Source organism: Cajanus cajan, chromosome 7, assembly GCF_000230855.2.
Source record: "Cajanus cajan strain Asha chromosome 7, NIPB_CcT2T_4, whole genome shotgun sequence".
NCBI classification, from domain to species: domain Eukaryota; kingdom Viridiplantae; phylum Streptophyta; class Magnoliopsida; order Fabales; family Fabaceae; genus Cajanus; species Cajanus cajan.
The window spans coordinates 51,035,302-51,058,618 of NC_138523.1; the positions used below are offsets into that span (position 1 = coordinate 51,035,302).

Here is a 23,317-nt window from a genome sequence, read left to right on the forward strand (position 1 = left end):
TATATTTTTTATTAAAATATTAGCGGGTTGATTTTAACCATTCGATTTTATTTTCATATATCTAACGGTGTTGATATCTCGTGAACAACTTGAGTAGAAGGTCAACTTAGATTTCGCCTATAATATTACCTAACAAAGTATTACTCGTATCAAGTATCAACTATCAACTATTGATGAGTTGATTTATTATTTATTATTTTTAGAAGTGTTAAAAAAATAATTAGATTAATATACACAACTTATTTTTGAATGCGTTGACAAGTCGTTTTAAGCGGCTTCATTAATCATTATTCTGGCAGTGGGCGATTCCCATTCCCATTTTCAGTGAAAAGGCTTGGATGCGGACGCGCCTTGTTGGAACTACTTATATATAGAAGGACGAATGAAGGTACGAGGTCACGTGGAAGTTCTCAAGAGACCCCTCGTTCATTCCACGCGCCACTCTTCTTCACACCCAATCGGCGAAATTCAATTCAATAGCGTTCCATGGAATTGGGTTCGGATTTGGATTGGTCCTCTTCCTCCGCCGCGTACTCCCTCCTCCTCCGCGCCCTCTCCCTCATTCCGACCTCGCACTACCTCCTCGCCGCCTCCCTCCTTCTCCTCACCTTCCTCTACCGCTTCCTCGAGCTCCATATTCTCCAAGACCTCTTCTCCTTCTCCTCCGGTTCCCCCGTCACTTTGACCTACAACTCCGGCTCCCGCTTCTACGACGCCGTCGTTTCCAAATGCAAGCTTCTCCACGGCTCCTACCGCGCCACGCCCTGGCTCTCCAGTCCGCATCTTCAGACCGTCTTCCTCAACTTCTTCGGGAGACCTCCGTTTTTCAAATATAGAAGGTCGTTTACGATTCTCGATTCCGTTCTTGCCGATTTCTATTCCGAATGTGATGCGTGTGATTGCTTTGTTTGATTCGTCTAACCTCTGCGCGTTTGTTCTCTTTCAGACAACTGTTTACCACTCCGGATGGTGGAACCATTGCTTTGGACTGGCTAATGAGTTCTGATGGTATTCTATATGAAATGTTCAAATTCTCTGTTTCTGCATACTTTAATTTTAGCCTTAAATAATTCTTTTAGTCTGTGGATGTTTTCGCTTCGTTTCTCTTTATTTTTATTTTTCTGTTTTGATCCTGGTTTTTTTTTTCCAACGGAAACGGATATAATGTTTCATAAATTAAATATTCTACCAACTAGCACGTTGAACTAGTCAAGTGTATTTCTCTGCTTAACCGGTGGTCTTGAGTCCTGAATATGTAGCGGTGTTAAATACTAGAAGGGAAAACTTTGCTGCACATAGTGGTTCTAGTTGGCTTAAACAAAATTGATTCTGGTAGAAAATACATGTAGTCTATACAAAATACATTAAATATTCTAATATGAAAGAAACCTGTGTAAGAATGTTACAATTTATAGGGAGTAAGACAGTAATATTGGAGAGTAGGATGGATCAAAAAAACAGGGAAGTTTTTTTTGTTAAGAGGATCAAAGTGAATAATCATATACTGATAAGTTGTTTAAGCCTTAATTTTATAATGTTTATCAAATTAGAAACCTCTTGCCTAATGACCAATACATTCCATAGTTGATCCTTTTGTGTCTAATCATGGTACAGTTTCTGGTGGTACTATCCATATGGATGATGTTATTTCTAAAGACGATTCCACTCCCATTGTTGTAGTAATTCCTGGTCTGACAAGTGACTCTTCATCCGCTGTAAGTTGTTATATTATGTTTCTGTTTATGTCTATGCCTAATGTTGTTATTTTCCTTACTATACAACTTATTGGGGATTTGTAAAAAACAAACAAACAGATATATGTAAAAAATAAAAAACACATTTATCCCCTCCCTGCGGGGGGATACTTGACTGCTAGAGGTTAATAATTTAGAGAGCAATTTAAGTACACTTTTTTTTTTTTTGTGTTGTTTTGTACGATTTCATTCATCTAACCATACATCAAAATTGTTTGCTACTTTGGAATACATGTTAATCAGATTTAACTTTGCCATTGATTTGGTTTTTGGTTGAGGTTCTTCAGTTTTCTCAAATTCAGAATATACATTTCACCTTTATAAAGTGGAGTTTCATTTATATTATATTGGCGTCTTACAGTGTATTTCCCCCTTTCTTGGTAGTATCTCAAACATCTCGCATATCATACAGCGAAGTGTGGATGGAAAGTTGTTGTCAGTAATCACCGAGGACTTGGAGGTGTTTCAATCACGGTTAGTTTTTCTGCAAGCTGGAAATATATAGATTTACAAGTTTGAATAACTTGGATACTATTGCTATACGTGAAGGCTATCGGCATCTATATATTTTATTACCAATAAGCATTTAAACCAATTTAAGTTAAAGTTAATTGGTGAAGACTTGGATTGGTTATGTAGTTACTTAGTTAATATGTTGGTTAAGTACAGGGCGTGTGCAAAATATCCCGACTGATATGAACCAATCCAAAATGGATTTGATCTGAATTATAAAATTCAATCTGTTTTGAAAAAAAATTGAACTGATTCACTTTGTAATAATAGTTTGGTTAACCGATGTACTTTATAAAATCAATTGGTTTGACTTGGATTTTTCAAAATCTCATCCATGATCAACATTAGTTAAGTAAGCTTAGTAGGTAGGTGAAGCTTGCTGATCTATTTTGTGTGTGAAAAAAAAAAGCAGTTCTTAAAGTAGCCATTGGCCAATAACCATAGAGTTTACGCATCATCTGTATGGTTTCAGAAATGCTTATGTTTTCATTTCTTGTTTTCACTAATAATAATTACGACTTCACAAAATGGTGAAAACACCAATTTCCTTTTAAACAGGAAATAAGATGACCTTTTGTAACTACAGGTGAGAAATGGAAATGAAAATAGTAAACGTTTCCTTAAACCAAACTATCTTTGGAATATTTTCTCATTCCTTTTTGTCAGAATATTAGGATTATTGTGCATCTCAATAGTCAACACTCTGATCATGTCGTGGTGTAATAGTTTTCTTGTTTTCTTCCTCTAGTAATGCAATTTCTCATTAAAATCATTTCAGTCTGATTGTTTCTACAATGCTGGATGGACTGTGGATGTCCGCACAGTGGTTAATTATCTACACAAAGAGAACCCCAGGGCACCTTTATTTGTTGTTGGAACTAGCATTGGAGCTAATATTCTGGTAAATTCACTGTTTGTTTAAACTTTAAAAAGTGGGTTTGTTATATATATATATATATGTGTGTGTGTGTGTGTGATGACTGTTATATATCTAGTACACTTTCCAGCAAACTATATAATTGATTAAAATTAGTTGGAAACTACAAAATTAGGAAAGTCATTAAAATAAGAGGTGAGATCTATACAAATTTATGACTTATAACAAATATCTGTCAATAGTAGAAAGTGTTTTTAAAAGAGCGAGAGTGAAATTATATTGCTAGCATTTCTCTCTGTATATGTATATACACACTGTTTCACTTGTAGATATTAATGTTTCTCCATGTTTAAATCTAATTTTATGTAATTTTTAGTGAGACTTAAATATTAAAATTTACTGTAGTTCATGGTTGACTCGTTTGCTTTAGTCTATTTGCTTCAACAATTTTGAATTCTGCTATTGTAATGACTTTAGGGAACCCAAGCGCATCAATTTCTAAGATGGACTACACAATCGGCTAGAGAAGCCCTGAAAAGTTTAGAAAATATAAAAGAAAAAAAATGAAGGAAAACATCATGGTGGTTCCCTAACTGCATATTCTGACAAATTGTAACTCCTGTCCTGTGTCATATATTTTTTTTGTAATACATGCATTGTGACCATTGGTACATAGTCTGTCTGCTTTTCAAACTACAGCTAAACTAGTAACTGTAATTTTTTTAACTTATTCTCACATATGTAACGAGCTAGGTTTCCTCACTGCACTGATTTGTAAGATTGTTTTCAGATAAAATATCTTGGTGAGGAAGGTGAGAATATTCCTGTAGCTGGAGCGGTAGCTGTTTGCTCTCCATGGGACCTTCTGGTTAGTATTTTGGTTTGTAAATTCAAGTTTGGGATCTACTGTGGGCAATGTTTTAAAATCCAGGTTGGTCCTTGAACCAACAAAAGCATTGGTTAGTGCAACCATGGTTGAACCAATAGCAATTAAATATATTTTTTAATATTATTATTATTATTATTATTATTATCTATTATATTAAATAATAAACTAACGTAAAATCTAAAGAAGTCCCATTAATTAAAATTTAGATTAACTTGATCATATTACATATCTTACAAGGTAAAAGATCTATTTGGACAAATTTCTCCGTAAGCTCTTATAGGATTGAAAATAAGAAGGAAAAATTAAATAAATTTTTCCATACACTAAAATTAACTTGTGCATAAGTTAAAAATAAGAATTTGGAAAAACTAATATGAGAAAGTTTATACAAGTTAATTTATATAAAGTAATTTTAGTTTATGAATAAATTTATTTCATTTTTCTTTCATATTTTTCTCTCTTAGAAGTAATTATAGAGAAGTTTACCTGACCAGATTCAAAAAGGCTAAACAATGTCCATCCATGTGTCCTTAAACATGTGAGTTTATTTGTTTTGTAAAGATACTTATGTTTTGTTTTGTTTTTTTTTCTCTTTAAAAGATGGTTAGTTCAAGCCAATTTTTATAGGTTTTGAATCGGTTCTCAACTGGTTTTTTAATTTATCATTTGTGTTTTGGGTTGTCTAGACCACTAACACCAGTTATCTAAGGGAAATGTTATATACACCTCCCATTTCTAATAGATATGCCCCCTTCTCAAATTTTGTTTTAAAAATTTCCTTAAAAACCCTTTTAATTTATTTCCTTTTTAAAATAACTTTTATTTCCAAAACTATTTTCTTTGTTCATCCCGTTTCCTTCACTCATTTTCTTTCACTACTCTATCCCTTTCCAATCCCTCTGTGTACACTTCCCTTTTATTTCTTGATTTTCTCTTCAGAAATCAAGATACCACTGACTCATCTATATTATATTTAAAGCCTAATTTTTGCACTCTTAATTTTAACATTTTTTAAACCCTAATTTTTCACACTTATCTTTAATATTGCATACATTGGATACAAGATTGTAAATTTTATGAAGACGTTTTCAAAGATATGACTAATTGATTTTACAATGAATTACGGATTAGAAACAATATATATTTTTTTATCATTACCGTTTTAAAATTGTGCCTTTTGGTTCTCAAAATATACTTCGGAAAACACTTTATGGAAGTATATTTTGGGTCCATTTGTTTAAACATAAAAGAAAGTGTTTCTAAACAAATCTTTTTTATTTAATAAGCAAATAGGGGATGCTTCCAAAAAAACAGAAAATTGTTTATTTTAAAAAAAAAGTTTCGACAAACATATCAAAAATAAAAAAGTGCTTATTTTATTTTAAAAAAAGCTTTTATTATATTTTTTTTAAACAAATAGACCTTTTTTCTCTTTTGGAAAAATATATTTTACTCTTTGATTTTGGGATGCTAAAACATTTTCTGAAAGTATTTTCAAGAAAAAAAGTACTTTTCAGAAGTATTTTTCTCTTTCAAGAAGTATTTTTTGAAAGTGTATTTTTTTTCCTTTTGAAAAGTACTTTTAGAAAGTATGTTAGGAAGAATATATTTCCTAGAGGAGAAAAAATATACTTCTAGAAAGTACTTTTTAGAAGCAAAAAAAAAATTCTTCTGGAAAATATTTTTTGGAAGAGTAAATTTTTCCAGAGATAGTACTTTTGGGAGGTGTATTTTTTTGTCTTCCAAAAAAGTATTTTCTAGAAGTATATATTTTTTTCCTTAAATTTTTTTAAAAAAAGGGTATCTAGGAAATAAACAAATAAAAAGGGCAAGGGAGGTGTATTATTAATTAATGAAGGTGTATTTAACAAAAGCCGATGATCTAACTAGTTCAGCATTTTTGTTTTTGGACATATTGGCCGATCCAGTTTGGTTTTAAACATCCACGGCTTCTAGGCTTTTAGCATACAAGGTGTATATGCTTTTGGTTCAAAATTGATTTTGAATTGTTCTTCATTTTGCCTGTTATTTACCTTTATTGGAGGTTTTGTTGTCACCTGTTTGTTGTTTGCAGATAGGAGATCGATTTATAACACGTAGGCGTGTGCAGAAGTTTTATGATAAAGCACTTGCAATTGGACTTCAAGGTTATGCAAAATTGTATGTCTTTATCTTTCCAGTTGGGTTTAAATATCTTGTTGATAAGATCTTGATTTTTCATCTATTAAAATCCTAACATGCAAGCAGATGTGCAAATATAAGAAGTTTCTCTAGTTTGTAATGTGACTTAATTTGATATTATTATCAATGTTCATTGCAGGCACCAGCCTCATTTTTCTCGCCTTGCTAATTGGGAAGGGATAGAAAAGGTGCCCTTACTCTATATAATTCATATTTACTACTACTACTACTAATAAGTGCGAAAACCAGGGCCTGTGGTTATTTAAATTTTATGTGCCACATTATATTTTTTTACTTTAAGTTCTTAAATTTTAATAATCACTTGTGCATGTTCAATATTGTGCTTTGCAGTCAGTTTCCATTCGAGATTTTGATAATCATGCCACCCGCATTGTTGGGAAGTATGAGGTATTTACGTATCACCTAAGATTTGTAATCTTCTATTTCTCGTCTTATCGTTTGTTTTGTCTCATGTCAGTTAATTAAATCGTTGTGTTTCCTTAGACTGTGGATACGTACTATAGACGCTGCAGCAGTTCTATTTATGTGCAATCTGTTTCGATTCCACTTCTCTGTATTAGTGCTCTGGATGATCCAGTTTGTACCAGGGAAGCCATTCCCTGGGATGAATGCAGGTATTCTTCGTTATTGTTTTCCTTGGTTTTAATTAATTTGATTTCTTTTGCATTACTTCGGCATCAATTTAATGTTCTACTATTTTGATAGGGCAAACAAAAATGTTGTCTTGGCTACTGTAAAGCATGGAGGACATCTGGCATTCTTTGAGGGGATAACTGCATCTGGCCTGTGGTACTATAGTCATTTTTATACATTTGACTCTTCAGCATTTTCTTACATGATCTTGCCAATTTATGCAGTTTGCTGTCCTTATTTTATTGCATACTCTTATATTATCAATATCATTCCTCGGTATGATTGGTTAAAGTTACAATAACGACATCAACTGAATTCTAAATATAAAGAAAATGAAGAGTTTTATTCACGACATCAACTGAATTCTAATTATAAAGAAAATGAAGAGCAATTTTCCTCCCTCTCGCAGGTGGGTAAGAGCCGTTAATGAATTCCTTGATGAGCTACACTCTAGCCATTTCATGCATGTACAGAAGAAGGTAATGATATGCCACTGTAATTACTTATTTTGGCAATGGAATGTTTATTCATTCTCTGGTTACGTACTATTTCAAATGTCATAAACGTTTTGGTACGCATTAAAAGATGTTATTTAGGATTGTGGTAGACCAAATAATTTATACTTGGAGCACTTAGCAGAGTATTTCTGATGGTGGCTGAAACTGCTGTCTTTTCTGTTGCAGATCTCTAAACCAAGTACACCATTGGACTCGTCAATTGATCAGGGCCCTTATGTTAATGTTACCGAAGATGGAATGGTGGCTGCATTGAACAATGAGCCAAAATCTGACAATGTGGAAGAAATACAGGATACACATCGTGACAGTCTCAAGAGGATTCCAGTAGAAGTGGATAAACCAGACGAGGATGAGACTGATGCACAGAGTGTCGATTCGTCTGGCATTCCTCAAACAGCGAGTGCCCACGATGCAGCAGTGCATATAATAACACCTTTCAAGAAATACCTAAGCCAGTTATCTCGACAAAATCGATGGTCCACCTGGTTGCTTGTTTATATTGCTATCACCACAAGTTGGCCAGTGGTTGGCTCGGCTCTATATATTTTGTTTGGGAAAAAGAAAAGGAATGTCTTACCAGATGGTTTGGTCAGAAGATAATTTTTTGATTGCTAATATAATAATATTATTGATGTATTTGCCTGTGTAGAGATGTATAATAATGTACTTACTCGTCCTACTATTCTTTTGCCCCGCAATCGGGGGATTATGCATTTCTAGCTTATGCAGAAATTAATTTCTACTTACAGTTTTTTTTTTCCTTAAACCACTGGTTGCTAGTCAGTTCTCACCTTGTCCCGCAACAAACGGAAATGCCTATACACAATTTTGAGATCACGAGGGAAAGTGGTTAATTGGCTTGCAACGGAACTTTGGTTCCTCTAACACTCATGGCATATTATGGGGATTGCTCTCAGATCTTCAAGTATCTTGGGACAGAGGTATGAGCAACTTTTGGGTTGAATGAATGAATCTGACTCGCTGGTAGGAGTGCAACTGGTCTTGCAAGGATGCAATCAAAATCACCCTTTTTGGAGTATGGTGGAATTAATCAGGATGACCTTGCCAAGTCAGATTGTAACCTGTTCTGGGCCTTTACCCTCTTCGTCATATAAAAAAAAACGTACATGAGCGTATATAAAGATGGAAACGCCATATTTCAAATTTACTTGAGTCAATATTAAGAATCTAATTCAATTTTAAATAATTGACTTGTAAGATAAGAGATATTTTTTCACTTATATACTCTCATGCGAGACTTACAATTTTTTTCAATACGCTTCTTTATGTACAGTATTATTGGATTTGATACGTGGATAAATGATATAAATGATGAATGATTAATTTTAATGATTTAGAATAAGCGAGACTTGGATTCTTTTAGAGTGAATCTAAATAATTAGAACGCCATCTTAGAAAAATGAATTAAGAGTCTAACTCAATCTTATAAAATTATCTTGTAAGATGAGGATTGAGTTTGGTACGTGTATCAATGATGAGTAGTCTTTTTAGAGTGAATTTATATAGCTTTGATACTGTCTTAGAATAGTGAGTTAAGGGTTTAATTTAAACTTACAAACTGATTTGTAAGGCGAAAATTGTTTTCCAAAATCTTAAGCCTAAAATTTGTAGGACTAAATATTTTTTAGTGATCTGATAACGAGGGGCTTGATAAGTCCACAAACAATTGATAATCATTAGAGCATGTTCTAATACCACCTTAAGAAAGTGGGTTAAGAACCTAACTCAATTCTACAAAATTTAATAACTTAATGTGAGGGTTACTCCTACTTATATATTTTTTAATTATTTTATTTATAATTGATGTGAGACTTAAGTTTTTTCGAACTTTTTATATAGGTTTAAGAGTATTTGAATAAACTTTTTCATAATACTTTTTAGGGGAAAAATACAAAGAAAAAATAGTTTAATTATGAATTTTTCGTTGTTAAAATTAATTTATTCATAACTTAATTTCTAAAAAAAATTTATATTAATTTTTAATTTGTTAATGTGTATAAATAAACTTTAATTTATGGAAAAACTTATCTTATTCTTTTCTCCTAAGTTTTCACTTAAAAATATTATTTTGAAAAATTTATTCGATTAGACCCAAGTGTTGAGGCCATTGATGGTTTAAGTGTATGCCCCATTGAGAGACAAATAATCACAACATGTATGTTCTCGACGATTTATTTTTTACTTGTACAATGATGAAGATTGATAGAGTTCTCATGCATTTAGCCTATACTACTAGGCTAACAAAACCAATGTGTAGTTAATTTATTATCAATGTAGTGTGATACCATAGACTATAATCAATGTATAGTTAATTTAATTTGATCAGATATGAAGTTTCTATTAGCTTGAGGAGAAAATTGATTGCACTTTAGTCGTAACGAAAGTTAAAAGGTGACAATTAATTTTTCTTATGGGATGATTCTTTTTCTTGGGGATGCATTTAGTAGTTATGAGGCCAATTAATTTTTAAGCATCGCTTTCTCTTTTTTAAATTTCTTCCAAAAAAGGGTAACTTAATTCGTTATAAAAAAAAAAATATCCCTTGAATATAAAGGAAAAATCTAGTGATACCGATCAACAAAGAAGAACAACAAATAGATTAAGGGAAAGAACAAGCTTTTCTAGGATTTTAGTCTCCAAGCATTTAATATCGTATGCAACACTAGGATTTGAAGTGAATCACATAATAAACTTTTATAGGTAGATTATTCATTAAAAAAAAAATACGTGATCTCAATTAGGTTTCGATACATTGGGTGAAAAAATTTCAAAATTGACCCCAATCTTTCTAATTCCCATTAAAAACTATCTACTACATCTAATTTGGACCTCACTTTGGTTGGTTTCGGATGGGTAATTTTTTTTTGATCAAGCTACTTCTAAGTAATAATAAAATCTTATGAAAGAATAGGTGTTTCTTAAGGAAAATCAAATCATAAATTAAATTAGTGTTACATTATTTAGTTAGCCACTTAACCTTATTTAAGGTTAAGTTTGCTCTTATATATAGAAAGTACCTATAATCTGATGGGTTAGTGTATGGTTAAAAATGTCATGCTTAAATGTTATAAAGGAATGTGTTTGGAAATCCTATTCTAATTAATAGTATGAATAAAATAATATATACAAGTCAAGGATAATTTTTATTTTATAAATTAATTTTGTAAAGTTGATTTGATTTTGATAAATGTATTTTTGTCTTTTTAATTCTAATCATTATACAGTTACTCCTCTATTAATGCTTTCAAATAGATTGATTTACTTTGACCTTTCTACTATAGTATAGATCTTTGATACTATTTTGTAAATAGACGACGAACTAGCTTTTCTTCTCAGGCCACCTGAAATATATTTCATGTAGAAATGTAGTCAGATTTTGAGAATAACCTTTCAAATAGATTGTACAAAACTTGAATTTTTTAATGTGAGAATTGAAAGGGAGAATAATGAAAAGTACATGTTGTTTAAGAAAGTGTTCTGAAATGTTTAAACATATATTATTGCAATGTCCAAGATAACGAGAGTAACTCCAATAGCATCTTCCTCGCTAATGATAATACATACATAGGAAGTCATGATTGCTATTTAGAGAGTGTCAAAGATGCCAAGGGTTGGAGTGCAAGAATCGTAATACCTGGAAGATCCCCATATGTATTACAGTACTGTTCATAATTACACCCACGACCCTCATCAAATTAACCATTCATATTATAATATTTGGAGAGAAGACAACAGCTGTAGAAGCCAAACGTTTGCATCTTAGGATGCAGACAACAAACATCTGGATGCTGGTGTCTCAAATAAAATAAAGATATTCCCATACTCAAAAAACTACATACCCATGATTTCACGGATCGTGTCAATGTGAATGTGAGCGTCACAAGATTACACTTACTTTTTTTTTTTGTGTGTGCTTCATGTTATTTTTATTATATTTTACTTTCAGTAACATTTAAATATAGGTTTCAAAAACTACATATGGGAAGTGAGAAAAATATAATTTTAGAAATGAAAAAGGTAATAAGTAGCTTTGCAATAACATGTGATGAAGACAACACGTGCTACGGATCCATTGATGCATGAACACGTATATTGGTAGATATCTCCAAAGTATATATGATGATTCGAGTTATATTAGGAGTCGTAAATTATTGGTATAATGCAATGGGAAAGAAGTTAGTAGCATTTTGTGTTGATTGATGAGTAGTGGAGTGATGAGTTACTTACTCCACTGCTCTTTCCCCATCCATCAAACTGACACGATTGGTATTCAGAAGCAGAACCGACCACAGGTCTTGAACCCCCACCACTAGTTCCTTCACCTTTTCATCTTGGCACGCAAACACCCTATGCTCACGCAAAGGGAAAAAGAAAACATATATTTCTTTCTTCAACCCTCACGTGGGGTTGTCTGACAAACCCCATTTTTTTTCCACTAACCCGATTGAGAATGCCTCAAGTACACACACCCATCCTTTCTCTTTAGTCCACTTCATGCTATCTACTACTATTACATTTACACACTTACCCTTTTGCTTTTATTTTTATTTTTCTGTTCCTTCTCATTCATTTTCTCACGCAAAAGGAGGAAAATAATTGTAAAAAAAAATGAAAATGATTTTGGGGCTTAGTTTTTGTCTTTGACATGGGGTGGCAGAGGGGCCTCACGTGGGTTTATCTGACACCAAAGCATGTTTTTCTACCTTACCACTTTTCCTTCCTCGTTTTACCTTTCCTTTCATCAAGTTGAGACAAAGAGGTTTCTTGCATTTCGGTTTTGGTCTTCTTTGTTACTGCTATATATATATATATAATATTTCTTCTTTTTAATTTATTTGTTGTAGATTTATATGCAGCTAGAAGGAGGTTTCTTTATATTATATTAGATAGATGCTTTCTTTTTCTTCAGTTCTTTGGATAACATTATACTTAGTGCATCCAAGAAACTGCCATATGTCAGCCTCAAATTGCACGTTCATTGTGTGTGTCCTGTTTGGAGCATATTAATAGTAACTTATGTGTCCTCCATTAACAAGACAATCAAGAATTAAGAACTTTCCCATGTTTGATGTGACCTTTAAAGGATCCAGCACTGCTACCTATGACTATTTCAATCACCAATACCAACAACATATTATTAACTCCTCTTCCTTTGTGTATGGCAAATTATTATTTTTTGTTTGGAAAGGGATTGATAGGCACCAGATTATTTCATAGATTCTTCATAGAACTATCTACAAATTCATTTTTAAATTAATTTAATTAGTCATTTATAATTAATTATTATTTTAACTTATAATCGTATTCTTGCTCAAGCTAAATGATTATGTATACGTACTTATTAATGAAATACATTTGGCGAATAATTTATTAATTATCCTTTATTCGCTGATTCAAAAATACTCGATTATATCTAAATGATTGAGTAATTAAACAAATTTGAAAGTTAATTAACTATACATTATATATAACGAGTCTGTACAAATTTACTTTGTACAAATAGCAAAGTTTTTATAAATGGTAGAATACAAACCTAATCTAGTGACTAATTATGGTCATATGATAATGAAAAGTGATACATAAGACATAAAAAGTCAATACTAACACTTAATGATTATGTGTGAATTTTTAATATAAAATTATTTTAAAAATAAAAAGTAATACAAATCTCATATAATCATTAGTGCAAGAGAAGTGTGATGGATATAGCACATGCTATATTGTCGTCAATGGAATTCTATGTGCTACAAAAGTTAGATATGGCACAAAAAGTTGAAATATATTGCCTACCTTGATCAAGTTCCTAATAAATGTTCTCAATGGGAGATGCTTTGTGGTTTAAAGTAAAGATTTTCTCACATTCATCCCATATTTTACTTCCAAAAGGAGAATTAAAAAATGAAGTTGAATAAGCAAAAAAAATATAATCTATCACACGGGTAAAGTGGTGTCACTTTTTGTTAGCATCCATTTGTCTTAGCATATTATGACGAGAAAGTGTCAAAAGGTTTCCTTGCAGAAGATCCCGAAGTACTCAAGGAATATATGCTAAGAAAGCCAAATCCTTGCAAGTCGCTCTAAATTGTGCCAATTAGAAACCATGTTGAGAAGACTAGGATCCAAATTTCTTTGTTTCCATCAAAGGCAATATAAATAAAGTCTCAAATTAAATGTGCCTCATAATAACTAACGAGTTACTTTAAATGCATGTCATTGACTAACGTATTTAATTATGACCAAAATTCCAATTGCTAGGATATAGCGTGTACTTGCATTAATTCCTAGTTCACAGATATGGAACTCTAACTGGCTAATTGATCAAGGGAAAGGAATGTGTATGGGGGAGAAAAGGAATAGGATGATGAAGGTAACTTGTTAGGGCAATTAATTAGAAGGAAAACTGTGCAAAGACATTTGTTTGAAGGACGGTACGTTTGATTCCCCATTGACAACGCTGTCTCTTGTCCAATTCATGTGGCATCTTCCAAGCCTTCCCAACTACCAAAGAAGTAAAAACCCATAAACAGGACCCTTTAATAGAATTTCAAAAGCAGTCCAATATAATAATAATGAAAAGATCAATGTGTTTTTTCCTCACCCAAGACACTGATTCTAAAGAATAAAAAGATACCCTTCTTAATCTCTCCGTCTTATTGAAAATATATGCCAGAAAAAAATTAGTATTGCAAGTCAGTGTACTTGATGCATTGGTTAAGAAATTAATAAAATATTTTTTATTAAAAATTAAAACAAAATCATATGAAAGCATATATATTTTAATAAAAACTTTCTGCTACTTATTAGCATTTTTCAAAAGCAATATCTCTATCCTTCTCTCTTCATCTTTTGCTCCTATATATACCCGTGTCATGACATGATGGAATTTTTGTAAGTTCTCCCTCATAAAAGTCCACAAGCATATCAGGTTTTTGTCATAGATTTACTCTCCCTCAAACACACACACACACAGGCTTTTTCTTTTTTCTTTCTTCTCTTTCTCTATTTTTTCTCAGATATGGAAGATTCAGAGGAGGATGAGCTTTTGAACCTTAGCCTTTCAGTTGCTGCTGATAGGGAAAGGAAAAAGAAGGGAAAGGTAATTAGGGAACACAAGAACGTTTCTATGAGTAGTGCTACTACTACTACTACTAGGACAAACTCCTATGAAAGCTACGAAGGGAAGATCTTTAGGCTTCTCCAAATGAGAGAGCAGATGCTAAGACAAGACCATAGGAGGAAAGGAGTGGTGGAAGATGGAAATGGCCTCCCTTTGATCCATTTGCTGCTCTCAACTGCCACTGCAGTTGATGACAACAACTTGGATTCATCCCTAGAGAATCTCACTGATTTATACCAAACAGTGTCCCTAACAGGTGACTCAGTTCAACGTGTTGTGGCACATTTTGCTGATGGTTTGGCTGCAAGGCTTCTCACAAGGAAATCACCATTCTATGACATGCTCATAGGGGAACCAACAACCGAGGAAGAGTTCCTTGCATTCACAGATCTCTACAGGGTTTCACCTTACTTCCAATTCGCTCATTTCACTGCAAACCAAGCCATCTTGGAGGCCTTTGAGAGAGAGGAAGAGAGGAACAACCGTGCTTTGCATGTCATCGACTTTGATGTCTCCTATGGCTTCCAATGGCCTTCTCTCATTCAATCTCTCTCAGAGAAGGCAACAAGTGGCAACCGCATATCCCTCGGGATAACCGGATTTGGCAAGAGCCTCAAAGAACTTCAAGAAACTGAGTCTAGGTTGGTTAGTTTCTCAAAGGGTTTCGGAAGCCTTGTGTTTGAGTTCCAAGGGTTGCTGAGAGGCTCAAGGGTCATCAACCTAAGGAAGAAAAAGAATGAGACTGTTGCTGTCAACTTGGTTTCTTACTTGAACACTTTGAGTTGTTTCATGAAGATCTCTGACACGTTGGGATTTGTTCATTCCCTTAACCCCTCCATTGTGGTGTTGGTGGAGCAAGAGGGTAGCAGGAGCACTCCTAGGAGCTTCTTGTCGAGGTTCACGGACTCCTTGCACTACTTTGCAGCCATGTTTGATTCTCTTGATGATTGTCTCCCTCTTGAGAGTGCTGAGAGGTTGAGAATTGAGAAGAAGCTTTTGGGGAAAGAGATCAAAAGCATGCTCAACAATGATGACGTGGATGGTGTGGATTGTCCAAAGTATGAGAGGATGGAGACGTGGAAAGTGAGAATGGAGAATCATGGGTTTGTTGGCACCAAAATAAGCTCAAAGTCTATGATCCAAGCAAAACTTTTGCTGAAGATGAGGACACATTATTGTCCTCTCCAGTTTGAGGAAGAGGGAGGTGGGGGTTTCAGGGTTTCTGAAAGAGATGAAGGAAGGGCTATCTCTTTAGGGTGGCAAAATAGGTTTCTGCTTACTGTCTCAGCATGGCAACCAGTATGAGAGATAGATACAATCTTCAATCTTAAGTCCTAACCTTTTCATCATTTTGGTAATAACCTACTCTCAAAATGATGATTTAGCTTTTATTTTTGTGATTTTCTTTGATTTAGCTGCCTATCTTTTATTTCTGTCTTGAATTATGAACAGCTTTCAGTAGTTGTAGATTGTTCAAGTAAATATATATATGATGCATATATCTATTTTTAAGGAATGTTCCCCTTCTTACTCATAGTTTTAGCATGATGAACCCTAATTTTCCTTTTTCTTTTGGCTTAAAGAGGAAAAACCCTAGTTTAAGCCATGAACATGTATATATGTATCTAATTAATGTGAAACTTATGTTTACCCGAGTAAGATGCGGTTTCTTATTATCCATAAATTTATGTATAATAATACAGGATTTTAGAAGTTACTGATGACTTCATCAATCATGTTGCCAGCTATAGTGTTAAAAAAAAGTTATATATTTCATTTCTACACGGGAACTGTTGTTAACCTTGACGAGAAGTGTGAGTAAAAATGGTATATTATGAAAAGATAGTCAAACAAGAAAAAAAAAATGATAATATTATTATATATAACTATCAAGATTCGAGTCATTTAAACTTCTGGATTGTTGAAGATAAATTTATTGGAATCTAGGTTTTTTTTTTCGGGGGGGTGGTTGGATTTGAAATTGTAATTGACGCAATTTATTTATTTTTGAATAAAAATAGAGACAATAAAACATATGGATATCAGTATGTGCCGATCAAAAGAAGAAACAAAGGACAAAATGTAGGGGAGTTTTGAAATGATTAAAGTTAGCTAGCAATTATTACATGAGTATTTTAAAACATTTAAAATTACAAAACGAAAATTTAAATAAAATATATACATATTAAAAGAAAAAGGCTAACAACATAATATATATATATATATATAATTAATTTTAAAAGATTAAATTTAACATAGAGTGACGAGTCACTTTTTAAAAATGAGTATACTAAAAAAATTACCTGTTTTTTTTGGTGTTGATCTTTTTTTGGTGTTGAAGAAATTACCTGTTTGATTATATTCTAGTTTTTTTTTATTATTATAAAAAAGAACTGTTTTGCAAAAAAAAAATTGTTTTATGAAAGAAAAGAGAGTTTAATAGTTTCTGGCACTTAAAAACTCTCATTGTTTTTCAGAACAAGAACTAAAAATTATCAAAAGGTTGTTTTATAGTTTTTTTTTATATATATATTATTTTTTTAACCTTTTTATCCTTTTAGAATAATTTGTTATGAAACAAGTCCTAAATCAGTCCGAAAATTTATTATAATCCAATATAAAATGAATAAAAATTTAATTGACATGTAAAGTAGAAAAATCTAGTAGTTGTGTTCTTTAATTCTACATAGTAAACTTTTATTTTGATCTTTTAAATAGATATAGGAATTTAATCTTCTACTTATAAACCTTTTAATATTATTTTTGATATGACCATTTTAATGTTTTAACATTGGAGGGTGAAAACGAATATCATAATTAGCAGCTATGTTTAATAAAAAAAGGAGCTACAAAGATAATCACTTCCCGTTAATTATTAATCTTTTGTGGGTTTCTCATAAGTTAAATATAATATTTTTTAAAAAAAGAAATAATGGTATTAAAATGAAAAAAAAGTCCAATGAAATCACTTCTATTTAAGTCATTTTAAACAAACAAATCCTTATTCTTCTTGGTTTATTTATTTATTTTTTTTTTTAATTTCTACATGAAATCAATATTAAAAAATATTTTCCATACATATCAGAAAATGATTATCACTTGAAAAGCCCGCATGGCTGCATAAAACCACTTCATATATACATATATCATATTGAATTTTGGTTCATTATTCGGTTGAAATATGAACATATATCTATGAAATAATTTGGATTACTACATTTATAACTAACGATCTATTTCACAACACATTGTCTCAACTATTATTTATTTCTGTACTAGCATAATAAGATGTTCTTATTTCTTCATTGAGAATAATATTTAAGGGATGAAGTGTGGCTTAAAAAGTGTTAAGAATACACCAAGTATTAATGCATTAAGTTCTAGTATTAATATTGTTATCACTTATATATCTTTCGATATACTCATAATTATTTACCGTGATATTTTCATTACATTAATAAAAAAAGATTTCTTGAATTGAACATTAACAATCATTTTTCTTTTAATGTTAAAATAATATTATGTCAGTGAAAGCCATATTCTATAAATTCATATTAATCTTTTGTTGTTAGTTTTGAAACAATGTGATTACATTTATGAAAAAAAAAATTGATATGGTATATCTTACTGTAATTTTGAATGGCAGATTTTTTGTCCATTATTTTAATGGCAGATTAATTGTAAAAATAGTTTCATTTGAAATATAAAGGTTACGAATTAAAAATTGTTTTGCTGGCAACATAAGATAACCCAATTCCAAATGGACACGAAATGGGTTGTATCTTGTATGCCTAGCTAGGAATGTAGCATAGCATGTACTATTTTTTGGTTATCCGTGTTGTGTTGAATGTAAGCATTGTTTTGGGAAGAGCAGCCAAAGTAAAAGTAATTTCTGAATGTCACCAATCACCATGCTTCCTAAGCCATTTGGGGCACTTGTCTCATGTTAATTTTTGTAAAAGAGAAAACTAAAATGTTCATGCATGAGTCATAGATGTCATAACCTCTCATTCTAATTCCATTAATTTTGTTTTTCTTGTTCACAGCTATTAGCTACTACTGTACTAGTAAAAGGTTACATTTATTATAGCTTGTAAATTAATCACAATCTGCTATCTCTGTGGGGGATCGTGCCCTTGCAATTGCAAACACCCTCTCTATGTTAAATTGTTAATGGAATCTCTCGTCTGTCAGGCAAAAACAACACACAAGATTTTTAGCCATTTCAAGCAATCAATATTACCTACATTTTTAATAATATATACTAATATATATTGTGTTTATAATACATGTAAAAATAATTTATAGTAATAAATATTATGTCATTGTAAGAAATGTAATATTATATGACAATTTTTTTTTAGTTAAATAACATGAGTTTTTTAGTTAAATATTATTTTATATATAAAACATAATATTTTATGAAGTATTATAAATTTTATGTTATTTATTATTTTACTCTTTAAGATAGTTTTTATTTATTTTGAATGTGCTAAGATAATTTGCTTATAATTGTAATATTATGACTAAATTATTTACATTTATTTAGTGAATCAACTAATAAGGCAACTATTTTTCATAACTTAAAAAAAAAAGTGATTCAATCCATCTTAATTAACTTGTAACCCAATATCAAATTGGGTTTAATATCGAATATCCAACTTATTTTTATACCGGATTAAAAATGGATTGAGTTAGTCCCTCTCCACATTTTTAATACCCGATGAGGTAAAGCTGCAAAAATATGTCCTTTATCAAAAACATATCCTATGGCTTTAACAATTTTGGTTGAGTTATATTATTTTCATGCACAGTTTTTTATAACTTTTTTTACTGATTATTTTTTCTTTAATTTTATTCATGGCATTATACCTTTTAGTTTATACTTTTCTTCTCATTTTTAACGTTTGTCTTAATTGTAAAAGAAATTATACAAAATATTATTGTACAAATAAAATTTATCAATTATTTACGTTCTTTTATTATTTCAAACTTCTTTTTCTTTCTTTTTTATACTCATAGGTAAAGGTTTTATATAAGTAATCCGATATATCATAATCACGATCAAAATATTGATTAGTCTCATGTTTATGCAACAAAATAAAAAAAATATTAATTCCATTTGAAATAAAAATGATTACACAATGGATGGAAGAACGGGATATCCAGATTGTCAATACTTGAGTTTTTCACTTATTTTCTAGAAGGAAAAAAGAGAAATGCATCCTTCAGAATTTAATCTTGAACCATTACATGCACTTATAAGTTTAATTTGTAATATTTTTAATTTGAACCCTTAACAAATTAGAAATATATCACTTTCACTTATTTTCACTTTAGCCTTAACAATTTGTTACGACAATAGATCATCTTATTCAAATTTAATTAAATGATGGCAACACATTTTTATAACAAGTATACATCTATGGCCCCCACGTTGAATTTTGTTCTAATGATTGGAAGTGCATGTATTTGTTATATTATTGCTTCTTCCTTCAGAGAGTTGTCATTATCAAATTATAAATATCTCTCTCTATCTATCCGGATCTCACCATATCAAATCCAGTTAGCTTCTCCTATTGTGACTACTCAATGCCACCTCCAAAGGAAAAAGATGCATTCGCAAAAGACATTTGATGGTTAAGTGAGCATAGGCCACAAGTTCATATGCAAGATGTGGATATCGGATGATTTTACCTATGATGTTTACCCATTTTATATAATGGTTAAAGATAGTAAAAATATAAAAAGTTGTATCTCGGGTAAACTGACAATCACTATTTTATATCAATCTAAGGAAGGCCCAACAAATTGGTAATCATAACACCAAAAGGATCATGAAACACATTCTTTAACTATCACCATACAACGAGAGAAGTGATAGGTTGTGTTTTGGTATTTGCTTATGTGGGTTATTTTATTTTATTTTATTTTTAGAAAGAGCATTATGTTGTTGTTGTAAAATTTAACATTGATTATTTATTCTTTTGGTATTTCATAATATAAGAATTGTTTGTCACATGTTTAAAATGCTTAATTATTCTTTGACGTCAAATCGTCAATTATTGTTGTGGGTCATTTGAATCTGGCTTGACCACCCAAAGCAATTAACTATAACATGTTCCATAACCGAACAGTTTAGTCACAAGTTCATATTTTACAATCAAGCCATATATACGGTTTTAAAAAATATATATGTGAAATTTTCTAGTAATGAACTAAAAAATATCAAATTTCTATCTGCAGTAAAAGATACTAATAGAACGGAATAGTCGGAAAGATAATGTTAAAAACCGAAAGTAAAAAAGAATCACTGATGGAGTGACTAGACGTGTTAAAAACTTGGGGAAAAAAATAGTAATGAAGAAACAAAACAAAGCTTGAACCATCCATACATTGTTGGATGTTTCCTCCTTGTGCAGAAAAAGAAGTTATAGAAAATTGAGACTAATCACTCTTTTTATCGATTGGTATTATATATATATATATATATGCAGTAGCAGGCAGTAGAATATTCCAGCAGTCATTTTATAGTATAAGATTCCAAATCACTTACTCAAAACAGTAAGCAACCAATAAATTTGGCTACCTGAATAGGTTCTGTTAATTTTTTGGCTGCAAAAAACATTAACGTGTCAAGAACCACATGGGACTACCAATTCGAAGAGCTTTATGTTTAGGATAAGATTAATAATTAAGTTTTAAAATAGTGATTTCATTATTAAAAAACTTGGGTTCTGATGATAATTGTATCCTACAGCGAGAGAAAGAACATAACGTTAAGTAATTCAATAACATACGAAAATCATAGATCATTGATGGTCAAATTAGTTCTCAAATAATCATGTTATATTTTCACATTCATACGAAAATCATAGATTATTGATGGTTAAACAAACATTTCTCTATATATAATCCTCTATGCATTTATATTTTCACATTCATACTATTAAATTTGAACAATATATTTAAATTTATAATATTCATTAATTGATAGAATTGTCAAAATATATTTTTAATATACGTTTAAAAATTTGATAATTCAATACTAATTTTATTGAAAATAAGTATTTGCTAAATTTAATAATTTAAAAACTTTAACAATTTATAATATTTAATAATTAAAAAATAATTTTAAATATTTAATAATTAAAAATAAATATTAATAAATTATACATCAATATTAATAGGTAAAAGTGTAACAAAAAGTATTGATAAATAAAAACAAGATAAGAGAAAAAACAAATAAAAGAAGAAAAAGAAATAAATGAGAGATGTAAAAAAAAAAAAAAGAAGAGAGAATATGAAATAGAGAAGTCATGATAAGAGAGAGAAGGGAAGAAAGAGAGAGAAAAAAAAAAAAGATGAGATAAGGAAGAGAGAGAAGATAAATAGAGAGAAAAGAGAAGATGATATGCATAGAGGAAAAAAATAGAGAAAAAAAATGAGAAAAAAAGTTATGCAAAATTTCAATAATTTTGATGATAAATTATATATAAATTCTACTTAAAAGTCTCCAAAAATTCATTCATCAAAATAATTTGTTAAAATATCTATATTTTTAAATACTACTAGAATTTTTTTAAGTGAAAAAAGTTTTAATTTAATATATTTTAACATACCCTTAAAAAAAATATTGATTGTTTTAATTGAGTATTATCAAATTTTGATATACTATTAAAAATTATAATTATTTTAATTAAATACCACATAAATTTTTTTATATTAAAAAAGTCTTGTAATATTATAATAAAAAAAACTCTTTTAAAATCATTTGAAGTCTTAATCTAACACACCTCCCAAGTGTTAATGAGTTATCCTCTTTGAATTTATATTTAAGCAAAAAATGCTTAAAATTTTCATATTGAAATATAAATAAATTTCAATAAAATAAATGATCTTAACAAAAAAATACCCCCAAGATAATAAATGGAAACAATATCTACAATAAATTTGATTAAAAATATTTTAAGAAATATAATATATATTATATATAAAATTATGAGAATTAAATGCATTTAATTAACTTCTTAAATCTATATGAAATTAGATTATTTTACTTATATATAAATCCAAATGAAGTAATAATTATGTAAGTGTTAGTAAAGTGTGACGGTTACAAATAAAGTCAATATTAATATATGTGTATAAAAAGATATTAGAATTATTAATGTCAATTTAGGGTGAAAATTAACAATAATATATACAAAATGTTATGTTTAAATTCATTATTGTTTTTTTTCTTTTATAATTTTTATTGATAAAAAAATTAAAAAAAATTGACGTTTATTAATTATTTAGTCTATTCATAAGTCCACATTAATGTGGGGAGAAAAAAATATTACCATTAATATTATGCGGTGTAAAAAAAAAATACTATTATCATGATGTTTCTCCTTTTTTTCTAAACACCAAAACAACCATGTTGTCTTTGCAATTAATCGCATACCATAATTAACATTAGCTAGCATTGAATCCACCATCATTTTGAAATTACATACAGAAGGCAATGGAAGAATTTAATAATTAGCAACAAACTAGTCGTTGCTTACATTTAAAAAAGCAAAAAATATTTATTAGTAATGGCTCACTTGCAATATTTTAAATTACTAATTGTGATGGAATGAATCATAATTCATTCTCTTTCATTACATTTCATCCTCATTTTCACATATTAAACAAAGGAACAATTTCTCCTTTCACTTCATCCTACTCAATGGCCACTTTTTACTTCCAATCCAAACAAAATCTTAAGAACAGAATATTTATGAATCATAAAAATTAAGACGAGTA

The 23,317-nt window shown here is 30.4% G+C and overlaps 2 protein-coding genes across 2 annotated transcripts; both read left to right on the forward strand.

Annotated features, from left to right (window-relative positions):
* Positions 1-319: 319 nt before the first annotated feature.
* LOC109807937 (embryogenesis-associated protein EMB8) lies at positions 320-8,661 on the forward strand. Its single transcript, XM_020370682.3, has 13 exons — positions 320-839; positions 947-1,008; positions 1,615-1,715; positions 2,139-2,228; positions 3,046-3,168; positions 3,935-4,012; positions 6,108-6,193; positions 6,354-6,402; positions 6,566-6,622; positions 6,719-6,849; positions 6,941-7,024; positions 7,278-7,347; positions 7,552-8,661. The coding sequence occupies exons 1-13, from the start codon at positions 487-489 to the stop codon at positions 7,984-7,986; spliced, it is 1,719 nt and encodes a 572-aa protein (XP_020226271.1). The 5' UTR covers positions 320-486; the 3' UTR covers positions 7,987-8,661.
* Positions 8,662-14,314: 5,653 nt separating this feature from the next.
* On the forward strand, positions 14,315-17,162 carry LOC109806677 (GRAS family protein RAM1). The gene has a single exon (XM_020369154.3). The coding sequence runs from the start codon at positions 14,423-14,425 to the stop codon at positions 15,827-15,829; it is 1,407 nt and encodes a 468-aa protein (XP_020224743.2). The 5' UTR covers positions 14,315-14,422; the 3' UTR covers positions 15,830-17,162.
* The last annotated feature ends 6,155 nt before the right edge of the window (positions 17,163-23,317 follow it).